The following is a 19,504-nucleotide window of genomic DNA, read 5'->3' on the forward strand; positions in this document are numbered from 1 at the left end:
GCACAGTTTCCATACTATTTGTATCAATTCCATGAAGCCTTACGCAACTAGTAGAATACCGAAAGAAAAATTTCTATTCCTATTCCACGGTTGAAATTAAACTATTGTGACCATCTATATCCTGGATGACTGCTCCACTGGCTCAAGGAAACATTTCCCCACGCTACATTTTCCATTCTGCCCATCTTCATCCCATCAGAGCTTGACATCCCTAGCCATACTACCATTCCAATTCTTTTCGAAAATACTCGGTTTAGCTCCAGGATCACAGTCCCAAATCAACCTATCCACAACATCATCAGTATTACTGGTAAATACAATCTTGTGGAACCCAGCACTAAGAACCGGAAACCCGTGGTCCACACAAAGTTCTCGTTCTCGATTCGCTGGCCAGTAGAAGGTGTTGCCATCGTAAGGCAAGAGAGCGAAACGCGTGTGTGGTTTATTTTGAACGATCATTAGGAGACCAGAGCCCTGGGGTATGATTTGCACATTGTAGTTGCCCAAATTATTGAAGTAGACGCCTGCGTATGCAGAGAGGGGGAATGGAGGCGGTACTCCAGTCTTACCCTTTTCAAGCTGAGAAATGAGCTTAGCGTAGGCGAGAAGTTGATTCTGCCTCACCATCTTCGAAAGGTCTGGGAAATTCGTCGGCCGTGTCTCGTTAAGGAGGGCTGATAAGATGAGCCGGCCTGTGAAGTCTGTGGGGTCTGAGAGAGGCAGCGAGTTTGTGAGGACTACGATTGCTGTTTGTGTAGCCGGGAGGAGGAACATTGACGCTGTGGTGCCGGGGAGATTGCCTGTATGATGGAAGACTTCTATGCCGGGGTTTAGAGCGCCAGAGAATGGTTTATTCTTTGGGCCTAGGAATGCGTGGTTGAGACTCGCGATACCGATGTTTCCAGGGAGTGTGGTTTTGTAGAGTCCCAAACAATAGCTCTGTTGGTCGTTGATACCGATATGTGGCGCGAAGACAGTCTTGAGTTGTTTGAATGGTGATCCAGGTGTTGACGTTAATCCTGATTTGAGCTGGTGTTTGTAGGCGGAAAGCAGTGATTTATACATGATTAAAAGATCCCTAATAGAACTCTTCCCAGCAGCACCACCAGCCATTCCCGTTTCATCCGAGAGATTCGGAAATGGGATTTTACAAGCTGTGCCGTTGTCATAGATAGCATGAGCCATAGCCACATTATCTGTCCCTGGATCGCCAAGTGTCGTTCGTCTCAAATCCAACGGATCCAGAAGTCTTTCTTTGACAAACTCGCCAAACGTTTTCCCGGTAACTTTTTCAATAATCGCAGTTGCCAGTGCATAATTCCAATTCGTATACAGAAACCTCTTGCGGAATGGTCGAACGGCTTGGATGTCGCAGCTCGTCGGAACGACCTGGTCTTTGGGGAGCAGAAATTCTCCACTTCGAAGGCCCCAGAATGCGTTTCCCAAGGTCATTCCAGTACGATTAGAGAGGACGTCGATTAAGGTTGCTTCTTGGCCGACGATGTCTTTTCGAAGCTTGAATTCGGGAAGGACATCGCGAATTCGAGTCTCCCAGTGAAGCTTTCCCTCGTCAATGAGGACCCCGATTGCAGCCGCAGTGAGCAGTTTTGTTAGGGATGCAATGTGATATAACGTATCATCGTTCGGCGGTTCAGATTTGGTTATGTCTTTCCGGCCGTGGTGTCCAGTGTAGATTACTTCGCCATGAAGAAGCACGCCGATGGAGAGGCCTGGAGAACCGCTGATCGTTTGCAGTCCTGAGATGATTGGGCTCAGGTTGTGAATTTTCTCAGCGAGTGCATCGCTTCTTGACGGACTTTTCATTTCGTAAACTGTCGGACAGTGTTCTGAAGTCTTAGCGCGTTGAGTTATCAAAGCCACCTGCGTCAATTAGGAACCATTGCTCGTACACTCTAAGATGCTGGTTCCGATGGCGGGATGTTGAGGGAAACAATTGGTGAGGTCGTAAAAGACCAACATCGAACGTGGCAATATGTTGGGGTAAGCTTATGTTGGTGAGTCTATAATGTTGGGCTGATAAGGTTGTTTCCAACTTCTTGGATGTTGGGTGTCTTGAACTTCAGCTGCAAAGACCCAGTCATGGAAATCCCCTTAATTTTTTGATCTTTTACAAATTTGTTTCTCTATCAGGTTTCAAGTCGTACAAGATTCAATTGCTCGAATTAAGTCAAATATGTTCGCTATGTTGGTAGATTTTGCCAGTCCGGTGTCGCTTGACTGGCTCACCCTAAGCGTCATACCAATTCTATTCTACGTGAGTACTTCATATTAGAAAATCAATCCCTCAAAATTGACCAAGATCTCTAGTACTTCGTATATACAATTTACTCCCTTTATTTCAGTCCGTTAGCCAATTACCCCGGGCCGTTCTTTGCAAAGATCTCGTCATGGCCCAATTTTTATCACTCGACTACAGGCTATAGACACATCTGGATCTGGCAATGCCATCAGAAATACGGTAAGGTTTTATGTCGAGTTACATGGTGCTAATGTTGAGGCTAATTTTTGCACAGGTGATGCATTCCGCTTCAAGCCCGATGGTGTTCTGTTCAACTCCCCAAGCGCATATCGTACGATTTACAACTCAAGGGCAAACGTTAAAAAAGGAAAGTTCTATGAAATTTGGCCAAGAAACACTCAGAATATCAATACCTTAACCACAATTGACAAATCTGCACATGGACGCAAGAGACGAGTCTTGAACTCAGCATTCTCGGAAAAAGCCATACGCTCGGCCGCAGGATTTGTTAGCGAGCACGTCGATCGCTGGAATGAGGTCTTTCTTGCAGACAACGACGGCAAAGAATGGACATCACCCAAGAACATGTCGAAAATGGCAGATTATCTTGTTTTTGACATCATGGGTGACCTATGCTTTGGAAAATCTTTTGAGCTCAAGGAACCTGGAGAAAATGAATTTAGACACATGCCGCACACCATTGCAGAGTATATGCAGTTTATGTATCCGGCAAGTATGGTCTAGTATCATAGATTGAAAGCGGCTAATAATTGAAGATCACTCAATCTCCGATGATGAAGTTCTGGGTCTGGTTGAAACCAAGAGGACTCGATAGCCTTTTTGAAAGCATGCTCCCCAAGAACATCAGATCGTACTACGAGTTTGTCGAAGCAAACGTCGCACGTCGACAGAAAGAAGAAGAGGTGCTGAAAAGGTCGGACGCGGAGGAAGGTCGAGGCCGAAATGATTTGTTTCATTATCTTTTTAACGCGACAGACGAGTTAGGCAACCCCGGGTATAATACTGATGAACTCTATGCGGAAGCAAACTTACTTATCATTGCTGGGTCTGATACCACCGCAACCACTCTCGTTGGCTTTTGGTTCTACATTACTAGAAACCTACGGGTGTACGAAAAGCTTGTGAAAGAGATTCGCACAGCCTTCGATCGTGCCGAGGACATACAGGTGGGAACAACGCTTTCGTCCTGCAATTACCTCCAGGCATGTATTGATGAGGTTCTCCGAGCTGCGCCGGCTGGAGTTGCGGATTTAGTGCGAGAAGTGTTACCAGGCGGCCTTGAAATAGAAGGGGGCCGTCTTCCTGAGGGGACTCAACTTGGGTAAGTCTGCTTCCATTTCCCATGGTGGATGTTGAGGATGGGATTTCAGCGGGTATTAACACAAGTAGTGTCGCTCAATGGTCCATAATGCACCACGAAGAAAGCTTCGGAGATCCCTGGACCTTCAGACCTGAACGATGGATTGCGGATTCCAGCACTGGGGTGACTCCAGAAGATGTCGCTCGTGCTCGATCCGCATTCAACCCTTTCACCATCGGTGCAGGTAATTGTGTAGGTCAAAAGTTTGCCATGGAGGAGCTTCTTATCACCGTTGCGAGAACTCTTTGGCGTATGGATGCTCGACTCGTGCCTGGAGATAATCTTGGTGCAGGTTCGTCGAAGCTCGGATGGGGATCAAGAGACAAGAATCACATTGTCCTGCGGGATGCTTGGATTTCGATCAAAGATGGGCCCATGGTACAGTTTCGCAAACGTGTCGACTGAGCTGGCGGCTGAGTTGAGACGAAGTCGAAAGGGCCATCTGATAGCGTGAGGAAGCCATTCTGACCATCATTTTAAGATTCGGATGGTGTTTGATAAGGATAGTTATTTGGATCAGTAAATTTTCTTCGAACGGCGCTAGAAAATCTGCGACCTTGAAAACTTGAAATGGTCAGAAACCTCAACTTGAGTTCTAATGGAGCTGTTGGTGAGACTGTGAAATCAATTTAACGGCGAATTGTATATCCCAGCCCGCAGTGATTAACAAGATAAGTGGTACATATCCATTATATTTCAAGGTGTAGCAACGCCAATTGGGTTATAACGCAAACTGTAGACTTCAAATCAAGACAGCTCAGTCAAGAGGCTAGTAGAATTAACTGCCACTGCCGGTTGAACTGCATTATGTTGAAACTTGTACTTTTGCGGAAATGTGTACAGGAGCCTACCCTCGTTTAATTTGTTGCGTTAGTGTTTTTAGAGTCCTAGTATCTACACGATCACCAGACTTTCCTCCGTTGTGTTAAGAAACCAAGTCAGTGGCACCTGATATACAATCCCCAATCGACTGTATTCTTCATATCCGAAATCACCATCATGATTGTTAGTTCGCACAAGAGCTAAACCAGCAACTATATCCAGATTCCGACGGAGGGAATATACCCTTATGGGCAAGATCCAAATATCCTGCACCGGCTTGTTTATCTCATCAGCCGCAAAATATCCCACCCCATCCTTATTCTGGGGGTCTTCGAGTTTTAGAAAAGAGCGGTTGAATAGCTCCCGAGGCATTTCTTCATCAGACCGGCGCGTGTCTTTTCCTCCAACACGTGCGAGTATGAGATAACCTGATAAGTACAATCGTCCCGACTGTATTTGTCCGAAGCGAGTAGAGCCCTCGATCGGTACTATTTTGGGAGGATGTAGAACAGTAAAAGGGTTAGCTGGCTCTTTTGCGCCGACCCAAATGTTCATAAAATCAACATTTCCGTTGTCAATTGATGCCCATGACCATGTCGGACTCCTGCCGTTTCGCTGGGGCTGCTTTATTGGATGATCAGATCCCGCCAGTTGTTTTCTGATTTGGGTCATCCATAGTAGTGATCTGGGCAAATCAGCATCCCATATACCAGCAAGATAGCGTTCCTCTGGAAAGCTGAGGATCTGTTGTATGGTTGTTGCGATTCCAGAAATGGCAGGCAACAAGTCCCATCCGGTATATATGTCACGCCGAGTAAGATCTTGCACTGTATCTCTCCAGGCCTTCCACATATCATCCCACGCCTTGTCGCCCTCTTTCATATCCGAAGTGATCGGTTCAAAGTTTGACAAGGGATATCCATGTCCAATGGAAGTATTTCTCCTGTCGAAATATGGCTCTGAATTAAACTTCGCAGCCCTAGCTCGTGCGATTACATTTCTCATTGTTGGAATATATGTGTAGCCTCCTGGAAATGAAGTACCAGCCGGACAGACCTCATTTGCTTGACCCGCATGGCATTCCCAGGTCATTTGCTCTGCTTCGAAATTTAGCATACGGATGGACATAGTGGACTCCTGTAGACACCATGCTCGACGATTCAAAGGGGTATTAGCTTCAGATCTTCGATGTGGTAAACTCCAGTGGTAAAGTGGCTCGTAGACTTCACCTACACAAGAAGTGAACGATTCAGGCTTTGTGTCGGTAGGTAATTGTATCTGTATCTTGCAAGGAAACGTACTTAGCGGATTGCGTTTTACGAAGCAGCCCACGGTATCATCCGTAGCGTGTGCGGCGTTGATACAAACGGTTGCATTGCCATAATATTCTCCCATCTTCAAGCTCTCTTCCAACCAGTCTTTTGATGACTCTGAATCGGGACCTGGGATAGACTTCTGGATAATGCACAGAGAATCAATCCACAGGAATCTCAAATTCAACGCTCTTGTTGTTTCGATTGCATCCTGATACGTTTTTGGAAACAAATTCCATGGTATTGATGTGCATCGTTCTTTGAGATTTTCCATCGTTGTTCTGACAGGCTTTATTTTATTCTTGCCCCAGCAGTGGCTGAGTATTGCATATGGCGCCATTTCTCCGTTGCTAACATGTAGTACAGGCGATCGAGACACGTCTATCGTTCTCTTTGGAAGCTTCGGCGCAGCTGAGACTGAGCCACAAACGACCTTATGGTCTCTAAAACAATTTTCCATCCATTTCAGAGCGAATGAAAGGTTTGTTTTGCTTCCAGTATGCCAGTTGTCAGTTGCAAGGCTGCGTATATCACATTGTCGAATTTTGCCACCGACTTCACGTAATGGGCTCCCTAAATACCTAGGTAGTTAAATCTGGTTGAGTTCATAAGCCGGAAGCTTCTACTAACCTGGGGTTATAATATTCAAAACTCTGTAAGTTCGATCATATGAAAGATAAAGACTTTTTCCCAAGTTCGATCCGGAGCCCGGCGTTCGTGATTTTGATTCTCTATACTCAAGCCATACTTTTCTACCAACATCTGTCTTTCCTAGTAATTTGAACTTCGCTAGATCCTCTGCAGAGAACGAAAAGACCATCTGTAAACAGAAATGGCAACCATCGCTAGCGGACTGCTCAAGCTCATCGAAAGTATTGTGTATTGGAAGGAAGGATGGAATGCCAAAATCAGTGTGTTCTGCCCAATTTGGTCGAAATGGCTCTCCGGGTTGATCATAGAGATGGGAGGTCAGCTTCGGGTCAGGAATTGAAGAGACTTCAGATAAGTTCCGAAAACGGAGGATCTCACACTTGGGGCACAAATGCGAGATCACGGTTCCTTCAGCTGATACATATTTGTGTTCAAACAAATCCATTTTCCTAGAGTCTTTCAGGTTCTGGCGACAATTCTTTGCCATGGGCCACGAACAGGGTGACTGGGAGTATTATCACCGAAGACTGCCTAGTGATGTAGGACGAATCTCGGGTTCACAGCCTCTCCCTTGCCGAACCTATGGGTGAGACAGCTTTCAATGAGGTTTGATGATTGGTCACTGAAACGCATCAGTCGCCCGCAAGGCCAGTGAGGCTATGCAGGTTGCCGTCATGATAAAAATGTCAGCACATTCAATTGCTCTGGCAATTCTTTTCCAACATTTGAGCCGCATCGGTTCTTCTTACTAATAATATATTGCAACACCGACTCGATAACAAACTCTTCAATCATGGCAGAGGTGCTTGGGATAGTCAGTGGAAGCTTGACACTAATTCAAGCTCTGAGTGAAACGTTGACGGGAATACAGAAAATCTCAGACTTTTGCTCTTCTGTGCGGGATTTCCCCAAAAATATCAGAGACGCTGTCACGGAACTTCAATTACTGGCTCAAATCCTTCAGACATTAAAAAAAGACCGGAGTTTCGGCGAACAAACGATTAGCACTGAAGCCCTGAGTTATTGCGGCAAGGTCGCCGCGGAACTTGAGGACGTCTTCTTAACAATACAGAGAGAAATACATTATGCGAAAAAGAGTAAACAGTGCTGGACTTCTGTCAAGACGTATGTGCGAAAGACCAAAACGGATGATATCTTCAGGAAACTTGAAAGAGCAAAGACTATGCTAAATCTAATGATTTCAAGCCATATTTTGTAAGTGTCATATGACGAGGTTCTATCCCACGCAAATTCTAACTCTGCTTGCAGAATAATGCAGCATGCGAAAAATGAAGACAATATCGCTCAAAAGGCTGCTTCCGACGAATCAGTAGTGCCAGACAACCCGAAGCAAGAAGGGATCAAGTGTGCTCCTCGTGTTACGAAAGACTACGTCGCACATAATAACTACTCATTGTCATGTTTTTTGGGACTGTACAACCATCATTCGGGTGCTTTACGAGTATCCCAAGTCAAAGATGGTCAAATTATAGCCTCGGAGGGGCACCAAATACAAAAGTGGACCATCCTTCCATCAGCCTGGCTATCGAAATGTGGACTTGCAGGAATGTGTGTAAACAAAAGCTTGCGAAGGGAATATCAATGCACCCCTATTCGAGTTGTGCCGGATTCCGCCCCAATAATTAATGCATGCAGAATAGGCGACATAAGAGCAATTAGATCTCTGTTGATTGAGTCGCAAGCTACTGTTCATGACACAACTGAGTGGGGTTGGAGTCTTCTTCATGTAAGTCAAAAATAACTTACCATCCATAGAGCTGACCGAAATGAAATAGGTTGCTGCGATGCACGCCCAAGTCGATTTATGCCGATGGCTTTTACAGCAAGGATGTAACAAACAAGCCGTCGATGTAAGAAATGGCTGGAGTCCACTTCACATAATTTCCGCCCTCAGTGGGCGAACATCACAGAGTAATCTCCCTCACAAGAAAAAAGAACTTGGAATATTGCAGGCGCCAGAGGTTCCGCATTCGGCGTCAAAAATTCAAGACATGATTAGGGTCCTTGTTGAAGAAGGCTTGTACGATCCACTAGATCTTTCAAGCACAGGCTGGAGTGCACTCCATGAATACTCGGGTCCGGTGGGGCCTTTCCGGTATCTACTCGAGCAGCAGAACGAGTTTCTCATCAACCTTCAGCATTTTTCTAGAGAGAAGCATGATGATCTGGCCTGGAGCCTAGCGGACCAATACTGGAAGAACAGTGCTGAGCTTCTGCTTGTAGCACTGGAGAATGGATTATCACCAAATTTTCATGAACCATTCCAGCCAGCTTGGAATCTTTACAGGTCCTGTACACTCTTGCATATTGAAGCACAGCGAATGGAGAAATATGTGTACCTGGGATATCCGATCCAACCTTCGCTCAAGGTCATCGCCAAGTATATCGAGAACGGTGCGGACTTGCACTGTCAAGATTCATTTGGTGCTACCCCACTAGATGACATATTGAGTTACAAAGGATTTGATAACGAAGCCCACAAAGCCGTTGCAATTTTTGAGTGGATACGACTTCTTCAAGGTCTTGGTGTGAGCCTCCCTGAATACTTCCAGACAGAGCACGCGATCCACAACCGTGGTGCCGTTGTACACGTGAAGCATTACAGGCCAATGATAGAGCGCAAATGCAGCTTTGAGCATGGCAGTGAAACGATTGCCATCACTGTCAAGGACACCTGGAAGGAACAGAGCGTGTCATACGAACCACCCGGTCGTTGGTTTGAAGAGCGAGGAGGCTGCGAAAGAGATGCCTTTGGTCGTTATCTGTACAGAAACTGTGAACCACTTGGCAAGCTCAGTGTAACATACAGCTGGTCTCAAAGATATAGTGAAACTGTAGAAAGTATCCCAAACATTCAACTCGAGATGGGCTGAATGTCTTTACCAATAACTAAACCACATCCAATTGAATGGAGTACCGTGACTTGTCTGGCCGCAAAATTTCATCAGTACCCGGGTAGACATGTCTACAATCCTCACTCACCACTCGTCCCCCCTCCTCCACCAGCACTCTGACTCACACATTCACCGTCCAACTTTTAACGTTTATATTTACAAAAATGCAAATTTGCAGCATCCAATAGTCTTCCGTTTAAAGACCCCACCTACAATGGACCTACCTCCGCAACTCTTGTTAATTCTTAGGGGCTGGGTACCCTCCTGAAAAGTCCGACGGGACCACTAGGGAGGGAGGTGGGCGAGAGCAATAATGGTGTGACGATGCCAACTATTGGGAATTAACATGGCCTCTCGGAGATAAGCAGCAACCCTGGTCGGTCTGGGAAGCGTAAGTCTTTGCCATTTTGTTCATCGGTGATAATTTTTGCTTTTGGTTGTGGTTGAGTTGTGTTTTGACTTTCTTGGTGTTTTGCTCCGCCCCTGTCCATAACAATATTCACCAACAGCCAGGGTTTTTGCGCAGGTTTGGTCGAGGAAGCTGATCGGGGTGAAAGCGGGCGGTTCGCGGTAAAGCTAGGAAGAACAGAATAGTATTTTTGCGTGGAGAAATTGGAAGATATTGTTTCTACAATAGGTACGGATTGGGATTCCACGATTCGGGGTGGTGCCAGACGACAGCCTTTCGTTCTCCGTCCACGATGCACTCTGGTCCTGTTGGTTCGATAACAAGAGGGTGGGGGAACTCTTCTTCATAGCGGCTGTTCTGAAGAGGCTTTCGGCAGTTTTAGTCATAGAAGTGTACCACAAACATTATTTCCGAGTCCCAATGAATTATGGGCAAGATCACCACACGATGAAAGCATTCCTGTCCCGCATAACAGCAATGACCAGAAGATGGGCGAACAGCAGGGAGGCGGGGGGTTAGGGAGGATGTTCTCGCATGTGCCCTTCGTCGATGGATATCAAGGGCTGATGATCGTGGTTACAAAACATTGTTCTGAATATTTCAAGAATCGAACAAACTTGACATAGATGGGCTTGCTTCTCAGACGAGAAGTGAATGATGTGATAGTTATTGCCTCGACACAGTTGGTTCCTGGAGCAATCCGCCATACGTTTGGCCGTATCTCAGATAGAAACCCGTGTTGATGGGCTAAAGGGACTAAATAGCCAAGAGTATCCGGATGGACTATGACATTATACCATCGACAAGAGGGACCCCCAATTTCCGTTTCTCGCCTCATGCAATGTGTATAGCTGAAGTCGGAAATTGCTGCAAGGTTCTCAATGCTTCCCCTTTTTCTTCGCAGACGTATCTTCCCTCACATAACCTCCTCTCACAAAAGCATCGCGAGCAACAGTATTGATAATACTGAATCTCTTTGGACCCAACTGGTGTCCTCCATACCATCTCGTGACGACCACCATAACATTCCACAGATCCATCAACTGCATCAGATGCAGGACTCGTCCACCAGCCGCCGTCTCCCCATCATCGTCGCAATCTTGAAACGTAACCCCGTTTTCGCCTTGGATCCTCCATGCCGTAATGTTATGTGTAGCGGATCGTACTTTCTTGTCTGTATCTAGCAGGTGCTGGAGATACTGCGTGGCCTGGTCTGGTGAAGAGACTTGCGCGCATCGTGCGACGAAAACGGACTTTAATTCGATGACCACTTCCGAGAGGACCCAGGGAGGAGAAATTGAAGACGTCGGAAGAATATCATGCTGTATGGATGTCGACTCTGTGGGTTCATTTGTCTTTTTTCCATCTCCGGAATTATCCACCTCGTCCGTTGTCGTCGTCTCGGCCAGGTTGCTATTTACCTCCTCAATCGCGTCAAACAGGCAAACCTCCCCTGGCTGAAAGAGCCTCCCCACTGCATCGCGGAACTCCTCCACAAACTGTGCGGCCTCTCCCTTTCTCTCTCCAGAGCTTTGCGTACCAAGTATGGTCGGTGGTGCGGATGGGTAGTCGGATGGAAATTGAAGCCGTAATGCGACGGCATGCTGTGGGAGATTTAGAACGTAAACACCATGGTCGTCAACATCAGAGCTCAGGGTGAGGTCACCGTAAATCGAATTTATTGCTTCGACCTCATTAAGGAGGTCTTCGCTCATTCTCGTAGCAGAGTCTTGTTCGAGGAATGATGTTCGCCGTTTGTTGTCGTTGCTGTGCTAGGGTGGATGGTGGGGTTCGCTTGTAGACGTCAGTGGAACCTCGGACGACATCGACTCTGTGTGCAAGCGTGCGCTCCATCTTACTTCTTTACAACTCTTGAACATAATTGAAGATATGTTAGTCTCTGCGTCGATCTTCAGTCTGAGCTGACAGATTGTATGTATGATGGCTGGGTATCGAGACTCGATGACTGATGCGCATGGAAAGAGTGGTGATCCAGACAGTCATCCACCTTCACAGCCGTTCAAAATGCAGACCTTTGATATTGACGCGGTAAGAGGCACTGCAGTTACAGATTCTAGACTTGCTAAGTAAATTCAGAAGAGCCAGATTCAGCGGAATTTGAGAAACAAATTTCAATTTGTATCCATAAGCCAAAAGGTGTTTTAAATCATCATACGTTACAGCAGGATAAATATACACGTCAAACGATGAGTCGCCGTATTCGAAATATCCAAATTTACCACCCAGGTGAGCATGCAAAGCTAGAAACTCCATGTTGTCTAGCTGCGACTTCGGTACCATGAAGTATCCGACTTTAGCCATTTTAAATGTCAGCCTCATATATGGAACCACTTATGCGATGATGGATATGGAAAACTCATCTGGACACTTTCCTATGAAAGTGAGACAGAATAACGTCAGATTCCACTAAATACGATGCCACGTTCGAGTCCCAACTCAAGTAATCCGGTGAAAGCTCTCCTCTTGGGTCCTCTATATCGCTACGCATGTTGAAACTTAACCATTTAGGTAGAAGCCAACAATACGTCCAGGCTAATTACTGGATCAATATTACAGCCACCTGTGCACTGTCGGCCGATATTAAACGGGAAAACTCCTAGCATTGTGCGACTCGATACATTTGATACCTTGTTGAAATATCTGCAATGTATTTTTTCACATATAAAGAGTCGTGCTGCCATGGAAGTTTAACGATTCAAAAGGAGTATAAACACCGCGAACTCCGCAAATCGAGAGATTTATAACGATTAAGACGGAATTGCGCCTCAAATTCCTCGAAACCATATCCTCTAGCCATGACAGCCAACCAGTGCGGCAGGCCGTTGAACCAATTAAGTGTTTATCCAGTGTATGTCGTTGCCTTTACCAGCAGGACAACCTCCTACTAACACATCCAGCTACGAATGCTACCCCGTCTGTTCTCTCCGCAACAACATCTCACCAGAGTGGAACGCCGCACTGACGAAATGCTGCGGCCCATCCCCCACAAAAATAAACTGGTGTTACAGTTTCTGCGCGGTCGAGGAATCGCAGTTCTCCGCATGGACGAGCTGCATCCAGAACGTAACTGGCAGTCCGTATGGGCTAGCTTGTCAAAGGGCAGATCAGTCGCCATATCTGAATAGTAATCCGCCGTATCCGGAATCGTACTCGCAACCGCAGCCGCCGCCAGGAGTTACGGTTCCGCCTAGACCGACACAGTCGAAGGTTTATTGTACGACTACTTCGAGTGTGGTTCTGAGCTCGACCACGGCTTCGACGAGTAGTGGGGGTGTTGTGAAAAGGAGTGTTTCGGCTGCTTCGGCTTCGACAACTGCTGTGCAGAAAGGTGGTTCGCCGAAGAGGTTGGGTTTGTCTGTTGGTGGTGTGCTATGTGGTTTTATGGTCGTTGCAGCTCTTGTCTTGTAAGAGAAGACATCTTCCCAAGACGCGCATCTGGAATCAGAAATCAAACGGGTTTCAAAAGGCTCTCTTCTGAAAGTTGTTATGTTTAGCGTTTGTTGCTTTGGCCGCGAGGGAAAAGAAGGGATGGCGAGGATACACATGAAGATAACCAACCGTCTATTCCGGGACCGTAGTATCAAAATCCATTGAGGTCTTTTCGAAGTTGCTACACTCACTCCCCATGGTGTACGTAGCTTTATTAGTATTCTGAGGGATAGGAAGGTCCCTTCGGCTCTCGTAGACAGTCCAATACAGATATTTGCCGATAAATAATACCCCATTCAATCGAAAAGATCTAATTCTTCAAGTATCCAGGCCCTTTGTAGGACCAACACAGGGGTATGTGTTCTGTTCCGAACTACTCACCATTATTTTAATTGACCAATAGGATGGTAAAATTGGTCAATTTATTAATCAATTGGTCAATTCATCGTGATTAACGAATTGAATAGCTATTTCGCTATTCTAAACTCAAATATAAAAATCGTGTGAAATTGATGAAAACAGATATCAGCCCTTGCCTAACCCTCTACATTTATAATCCCTATAAACACACCCAAATAACTAATAAAAAATGACTAAAATCTCTAAAGAACTACCGAAAGTTTCTATATATTTGAGCGCCCTTGGGGCTGCCGAACTGGCGGTGGGAAAATGCCAAAAATCGTGATTTAATTCATAACATCACATATGTGATAGTTATTGTATATAACTTCTTACTAAGATAAGTAGTAGACGATGTTTATCGTAATTTTCTACTATAGCGTTACATTATATAATATTCGTTAGTGGTGAGCGCTGGAACCCATATTTTACTACCTAAGGCTTTTCACGATTTGACCTCAAAACAGCCACCTGGCAGTACATTACGATTAATAATTAATTAATTTAATAAGATTCGATGTTTATTAGTTTAAATCTACATTTATAACACGCTACGATTAATTCAAAAGGCAACGGTGAAGCACCACTAGTACGCTGGCAATATTTGATGAAAACACCAAAAAAAATAGTGAAAAGCGTGACGTTGACGAAACGAGCGTGTAATTGGTCAATTCTAATATATTAACTAATTGATTAAGTAATTGATTAATAGTGGCATCCCATTAGTCAATTAAAATAATGGTGAGTAGTTCGGAACAGTTCTGGTCTCGGTTTGGAATTGCCCACGAGGACAACCCTCACGTTCTAATCATTCGGTTATTAAAGTGATATGAACTATACACCAAGTAAATCACATTATGTCGAGGACGAGAACACAGCGATAATATGGCTTACACCCCACGAGTTGCGCAAAAAACCTATACCAGCAATTTCACATTACAAGCAGCCTAGTAAAGAGAAGCATATCGTCACTTAATCTACTTACAATAATACAAAGCTCTACATCCATCAACATTGTCAATTGTGAAGATGAAACTATTTTACCCAGCGGTTAACAACTCCGCTTACATTATCTAGCATAAACAACAAAAGAGGCCTTTGCTGAGCGAGTACAAAGCATTCCCATCCCGCAGAGCTCATTTCTTTCAAGCGCTCTCTTTGGTTACAAGAAAGACTTTGTGCCGCCTCGACTCGGATAGTTGACAAAGGGCTTGTAACTTCTTCTTCGTACGGAGCAATGGCGTTTTTCGCTATTCAGGGATACTAAGGAAAATTGAGGTTTGGCGTTCGTTGAGAAATTTACTTCGTATCGAGACAGCGATTTCAAAATCTATTGACCGAGATTAGTATTAGGTCGCCGTCTGAGATTGTGACTACATCTTTAGGTTTCCGGTGTCAGTTGTATAGATGTGGGTGAAGCTAAACCCTGTGAGAAGCCCTGTTAGAACGGATGTATGGAACAGCTCAACGAATCCAAATGCAAGTATCGTCTAAACAACCACACTGATAAACAATACACCCAAGAACAGTCCATCTCAGCAACTCATCCCTCGCAAGAGAACAGCCATCAAATCCCAACACTAAAACAACTTACAAATATCACTATCCCCCCTCCCAACCGAGTTTCCTTTTCCACCCTTACGAGTACCACAGCTTGTGTACCTTATTCAACACAATTAACCAATTCAACATCACTAAGCAATTCAGAAAAACTTTACTCACCCAATACATCATGTCCTCCCACAACCAACCCCGCCGCCCAGGCGACTGGTTCCGCGACGAACTCAACAAAAAGAAAAGCCAGCGCTCCTCAAACCCCTCTTCTTACTCCCACTTCAGTTCCCACTCCCAGCCTCCCACGAATTTCGACAACTTCGACGACGCATTCGACAATGACTTCTTCGACGATGACTTCGGCGACGATTTCGGCGACGACTTCAGCAACGGCGATGGTGACATGCGTCACAACCCCGACGGTTCCACGACTATGAGTTCTGGGAATGTGCATATCACGCGCGACAGAGGAGGGATGTCGAGGTTTAGTGGTGGTGGGATGCCGAAGGGGTTTCGGCAGGCTTTTGGTGGGTTGCCGGGAGGGTTTGATCGGATGGGGGGAGGGGGGATGTCAGGTTCTTTTGGTGGTGGTGGTGGTGGTGAGCGACAGGGTGGACATCATCGGTCTTCAGGTGGTGGATATCGTTCTGATAGGGGAGATGGTCCTTCGAGGGAGCGGTATTCTCAAGGTGGTAGTAGTTTCGGAGGTAGCCAGCGAAGTAGCGGTAGTCAACGAAGTAGCCATGGAAGTGGTAGTCGTCGAGGTGGTGGAGATCGAGAGAGTAGCTCTGGAGGCAGCCAGCGAAGTAGTCGTGGTGGGGATCGAGAGGGTAGAGGTGGAAGCGGAGGTGGTGGTGGTTATAGTAATAACCCCTACGATAGATAACCTGGTGAAGACAAGTTGTTGAACTCCCACTTAATACAAACTTCTCAAAACTATCTCTCTTTCTTAACACTGATTCTCTTTCCTAACACCGACTTTCTTTGACACCTTAATTTCAATCCATCCGAAATCGTTAAAATCAAATCAAGTAACCCAAAACACAGATTATTTTCCATCTGACATGCAAATTACTGGCTGACGAACCCTCGCAGTGACATGAACACACCAAAATGTATAAAGAGCGAGAATAGAAAGAGAAATTGACAGAACAGCGACCAACCAAGTATAATAACGACTGTATAAATAATAAGTAGACTTGAAATTGAACGTTCGAACCGTATCTCGTGATCCTGAAATCGTGAGATCTCGACGAAAAACACACGCACTCAATACCCCAAGTTAAGAAACCTCTCCCAATATCAATATAGAAGCTTGGAATATAACCAAACTCCCTAGAGTCCAGAAAAAAAACTTCTGACCTAGTTATCAAGTAGGATCAAAGGAAAACCCATAGCTAGCAAGTACTTCTCGAGACTAGATTCCAGCTGAATTACGAGTGCGGCGATGGGAATAGCAAATATCAAATCAACATCGAAAACCAAAACGGGTAAAAGATGGAAGATTGGTATTCAATGCGATACCGTATGTATATAATTCGGTTCACTGGTAAACATTATCCAATTATGACGATGAGCTTGTAGGTAAAGGTAGTATCTGCATAACCCCATCGAGAACTCTACAGAAAGATAAGATTAAAACATGGAAGAGAATACTTATCCCAGTGTCAAAACCAAAACAAATAAATATATGTAAATTGCTTGAAGAGACCCAGAAGTTGAAGTACCATGGACTTGTAGTTGTCGCACGAGCCCCACTTCCCTTATCACCACTTATCGCACCAGTCTAACAAAACCCCTTGAATCACCCGCCCGAATTATTACGTCGAAGATCCAGACCCAGCCCATTCATCATGGTATAAAAGTGTTGTTCTGCCCAACTTTGGGAAGACCAACCATCTTTTATCCTTGAAATATACCAACGTCACAAATATCTTACCACGAGTCTTATCGCTATCCCATACACCATGGGCGATCGCTGCGCTTTCTTTTACGGTATGTGACTGAACCCATATACAGAGCTTGACTGACGATATACGCAGGAACATTGGTATGCCTCCCTCGCAGAGTACACATGCCCAACTAACCCCCCAAGATGGTCCGCCAAATCCTCTTCCGCGTAATCTACGCCGACGAAAACGCCGACCGCGACACCGTCCACAACGCGCTCATCTCCCAGATGACCTGGAAACCGGCGCTCCTGCGCAACCACATGCGGCATCGCATAAAGAGCGTCGCCTACCCGGCCGTCGCGCCGCACAAAGGCAAGAATGTGCAGGGTATACTGGTGAGCGGGCTCACGGATGGGGATATTCGACGACTGGATCGGTTTGAAGGGGATCAGTATGATCGGAAGGTGCTAGGCGTGGAGTTGCTTGGGGAGGATGGGGTGTTTGGGACGGGTGGGAACGTAGAGGCGGAGGTTTATATGTGGAATTATAAGTATGAGGGGTTGAGGAGGGGGGAGTGGAGTATTGAGGAGTTTCGGGAGGTGCATTTGAGTAAATGGGTTGGGGAGGCGGGGGAACATGAATATCAGGATATTGGTGAGTTCGGTGGCATAGGTGGTGGAAGAGGATGTGCTAATAGGTGGTAGAAACTGATTATGCTGTTGCTGCTGTCAGTGATGTTCCTGCGAAAGATGGGGGGGACAAATCCAAGGCTCAGAAAGAGAGTGGTGCGAAAACCGATGCTGCTGATGTTGAGGACGATGATATGGACGCTGCTGTTTGAATTGCATTTGGATATCATACTGGCGTTTTCGGACGGATCTTCTTGGGATAATTGGGCAGGCGTCGAAGACTCAGAGGATCATGACGACACCTCTTGTTTGTCTGGCTGACTGGATGGCGTACTCTTCGCGCATACCGCGTCATGGAAGAAGATATTTGTTGCATATTGTAGGATGATTGGGTTACTTTGGATATGCGTCGCATGGTCGATGGGCACTCGATCTCGTTGTTCGAACGTTGACGTTTTGGCTCACACCTGGGCATTTGAGCAAAGGGACATCTGTTGGTATGACGCAGACACACAGACGTAGAATTAGATCTTGTGTTCTCTAAAGAAATCCGCTGTGTTGGTTCTGATGTAGAATTGATCCTGTTGTTGGATAAAAATCACCACCCAAAGCTTCCCCAGCAAGATGACCGCTAATGAAACCACGACCGATCCCTCCGGTCGCCTTGCAGAAACCTCGCTCTCGTATCCAACTCCACCGGTACCCAATAAACCAAACCGAACCAAACACAAATGATCCCACGGCGACCGACTGACCCAACCCGACCAACATGGAGAAGAATCACGAGTTTGCCTCGCCGAACGCAGTGGCAGCTGAAGACTCGTCAGCTCAACCTCGGATGAATAAGTCACATCACCATCGTAGAGAAATCATTTGATATGGCGAGTTTCCCTGACTCAGAATTCACGATCAGAGCGTAGACAAGCTGGTGTCCAGCCACACGGCATGAATAAGGTGTGGATGGGGATCGTCCCGCGGGTTTAATGCGATGCGACTCCCCGCAAAAACAGGCTGGGGCTGCTGGTCTGCTGGTCTGGCCGGCCAGCACCGCGATTTTTGTAGGACCTGCGCTGGCCTGTGGCTGAGTTGGACTTTTGAGCTTGAGAAGAATTATTCGTTTATGCTGGGGAATTTGGGGGAGACAGATACGTGTTTGTGTGCGCAGTTTCAATTAATGCGAAGACGATGGGGAGAATATTCGTTGCGTCAGGTCACCTGTTTTACCCCTTTTCGTTTGTGAGAGTTGGGGATTGATCAGAACTCTACATCTACTTTGCAAACACCCTCAACCAACCAGCTTGACAAACACCCAGTTCGTGTGACTGCCCCTCCTAAAAGCTTGACTGGCAAAAGACACCACAGGAAGCAGCCTGTTCATTCGATCCCTAAATGGCTGGGCGAGACGTAAGTCGTTTCATGGAAGCGGCTTTAGGTGTCCGGATCGGGCTTTATAGGTACGAGAACGTCCTGTAGACCACGCAAGAAGGTGGGGTGGATGTGATCTGGGCTGGAGGCTGCCTCTTCGGACGACGAGGGCCTTTGGGAAGGAGCAACAAGGTGTCGGGTTTGACGTGGTCGGAAAGGGGAGACCGGATGTTGAGTGGCTGGTGTTGCGCTGGGATGCGGGAGACAGGGACGAGAGGGTAGCAATTGGTTGAGTAGGCGGTCGAGTGCTGGGGTTCATGTGGCGAGAAAGCTTAGGTTCAGCGGAGGGGGGTTGATGGTGGTGATTGGTTGGGAGGGCTTTGAATAGAATTTCAGCGCCTCTGTCCTTGGATGTACTTACGAATGCGTAGGATACTAGATCTTGGTCGAAATAGGGGCGAAAG

The 19,504-nt window shown here is 46.2% G+C and overlaps 8 protein-coding genes across 8 annotated transcripts; 5 read left to right on the plus strand and 3 right to left on the minus strand.

Moving 5' to 3' along the window:
* Window positions 1-195: 195 nt before the first annotated feature.
* On the minus strand, window positions 196-1,824 carry GLAREA_11386 (beta-lactamase/transpeptidase-like protein; the record flags this gene model as incomplete). Its single annotated transcript, XM_008089529.1, has 1 exon — window positions 196-1,824. One exon carries the CDS (start codon window positions 1,822-1,824, stop codon window positions 196-198), a length of 1,629 nt encoding a protein of 542 aa, XP_008087720.1.
* A 370-nt stretch (window positions 1,825-2,194) lies between these two features.
* On the plus strand, window positions 2,195-4,046 carry GLAREA_11387 (Cytochrome P450; the record flags this gene model as incomplete). The annotated part of the gene is made up of 5 exons (XM_008089530.1): window positions 2,195-2,275; window positions 2,329-2,479; window positions 2,535-2,998; window positions 3,037-3,602; window positions 3,671-4,046. 5 exons carry the CDS (start codon window positions 2,195-2,197, stop codon window positions 4,044-4,046), a joined length of 1,638 nt encoding a protein of 545 aa, XP_008087721.1.
* A 489-nt stretch (window positions 4,047-4,535) lies between these two features.
* Window positions 4,536-6,050, minus strand: GLAREA_11388 (uncharacterized protein; the record flags this gene model as incomplete). The annotated part of the gene is made up of 1 exon (XM_008089531.1): window positions 4,536-6,050. The coding sequence occupies one exon, from the start codon at window positions 6,048-6,050 to the stop codon at window positions 4,536-4,538; it is 1,515 nt and encodes a 504-aa protein (XP_008087722.1).
* A 1,170-nt stretch (window positions 6,051-7,220) lies between these two features.
* GLAREA_11389 (Ankyrin repeat-containing protein) lies at window positions 7,221-9,321 on the plus strand (the record flags this gene model as incomplete). Its single annotated transcript, XM_008089532.1, has 3 exons — window positions 7,221-7,642; window positions 7,697-8,174; window positions 8,224-9,321. 3 exons carry the CDS (start codon window positions 7,221-7,223, stop codon window positions 9,319-9,321), a joined length of 1,998 nt encoding a protein of 665 aa, XP_008087723.1.
* Window positions 9,322-10,629: 1,308 nt separating this feature from the next.
* GLAREA_11390 (Ribosomal protein S5 2-like protein) lies at window positions 10,630-11,466 on the minus strand (the record flags this gene model as incomplete). The annotated part of the gene is made up of 1 exon (XM_008089533.1): window positions 10,630-11,466. One exon carries the CDS (start codon window positions 11,464-11,466, stop codon window positions 10,630-10,632), a length of 837 nt encoding a protein of 278 aa, XP_008087724.1.
* A 1,101-nt stretch (window positions 11,467-12,567) lies between these two features.
* GLAREA_11391 (uncharacterized protein) lies at window positions 12,568-13,180 on the plus strand (the record flags this gene model as incomplete). The annotated part of the gene is made up of 2 exons (XM_008089534.1): window positions 12,568-12,620; window positions 12,670-13,180. 2 exons carry the CDS (start codon window positions 12,568-12,570, stop codon window positions 13,178-13,180), a joined length of 564 nt encoding a protein of 187 aa, XP_008087725.1.
* A 2,152-nt stretch (window positions 13,181-15,332) lies between these two features.
* On the plus strand, window positions 15,333-16,040 carry GLAREA_11392 (uncharacterized protein; the record flags this gene model as incomplete). The annotated part of the gene is made up of 1 exon (XM_008089535.1): window positions 15,333-16,040. The coding sequence occupies one exon, from the start codon at window positions 15,333-15,335 to the stop codon at window positions 16,038-16,040; it is 708 nt and encodes a 235-aa protein (XP_008087726.1).
* Window positions 16,041-17,249: 1,209 nt separating this feature from the next.
* On the plus strand, window positions 17,250-17,887 carry GLAREA_11393 (BtrG-like protein; the record flags this gene model as incomplete). The annotated part of the gene is made up of 2 exons (XM_008089536.1): window positions 17,250-17,700; window positions 17,751-17,887. The coding sequence occupies 2 exons, from the start codon at window positions 17,250-17,252 to the stop codon at window positions 17,885-17,887; spliced, it is 588 nt and encodes a 195-aa protein (XP_008087727.1).
* Window positions 17,888-19,504: the final 1,617 nt, after the last annotated feature.

This window comes from Glarea lozoyensis, assembly GCF_000409485.1.
Source record: "Glarea lozoyensis ATCC 20868 chromosome Unknown GLAREA8, whole genome shotgun sequence".
Taxonomy (NCBI): domain Eukaryota; kingdom Fungi; phylum Ascomycota; class Leotiomycetes; order Helotiales; family Helotiaceae; genus Glarea; species Glarea lozoyensis.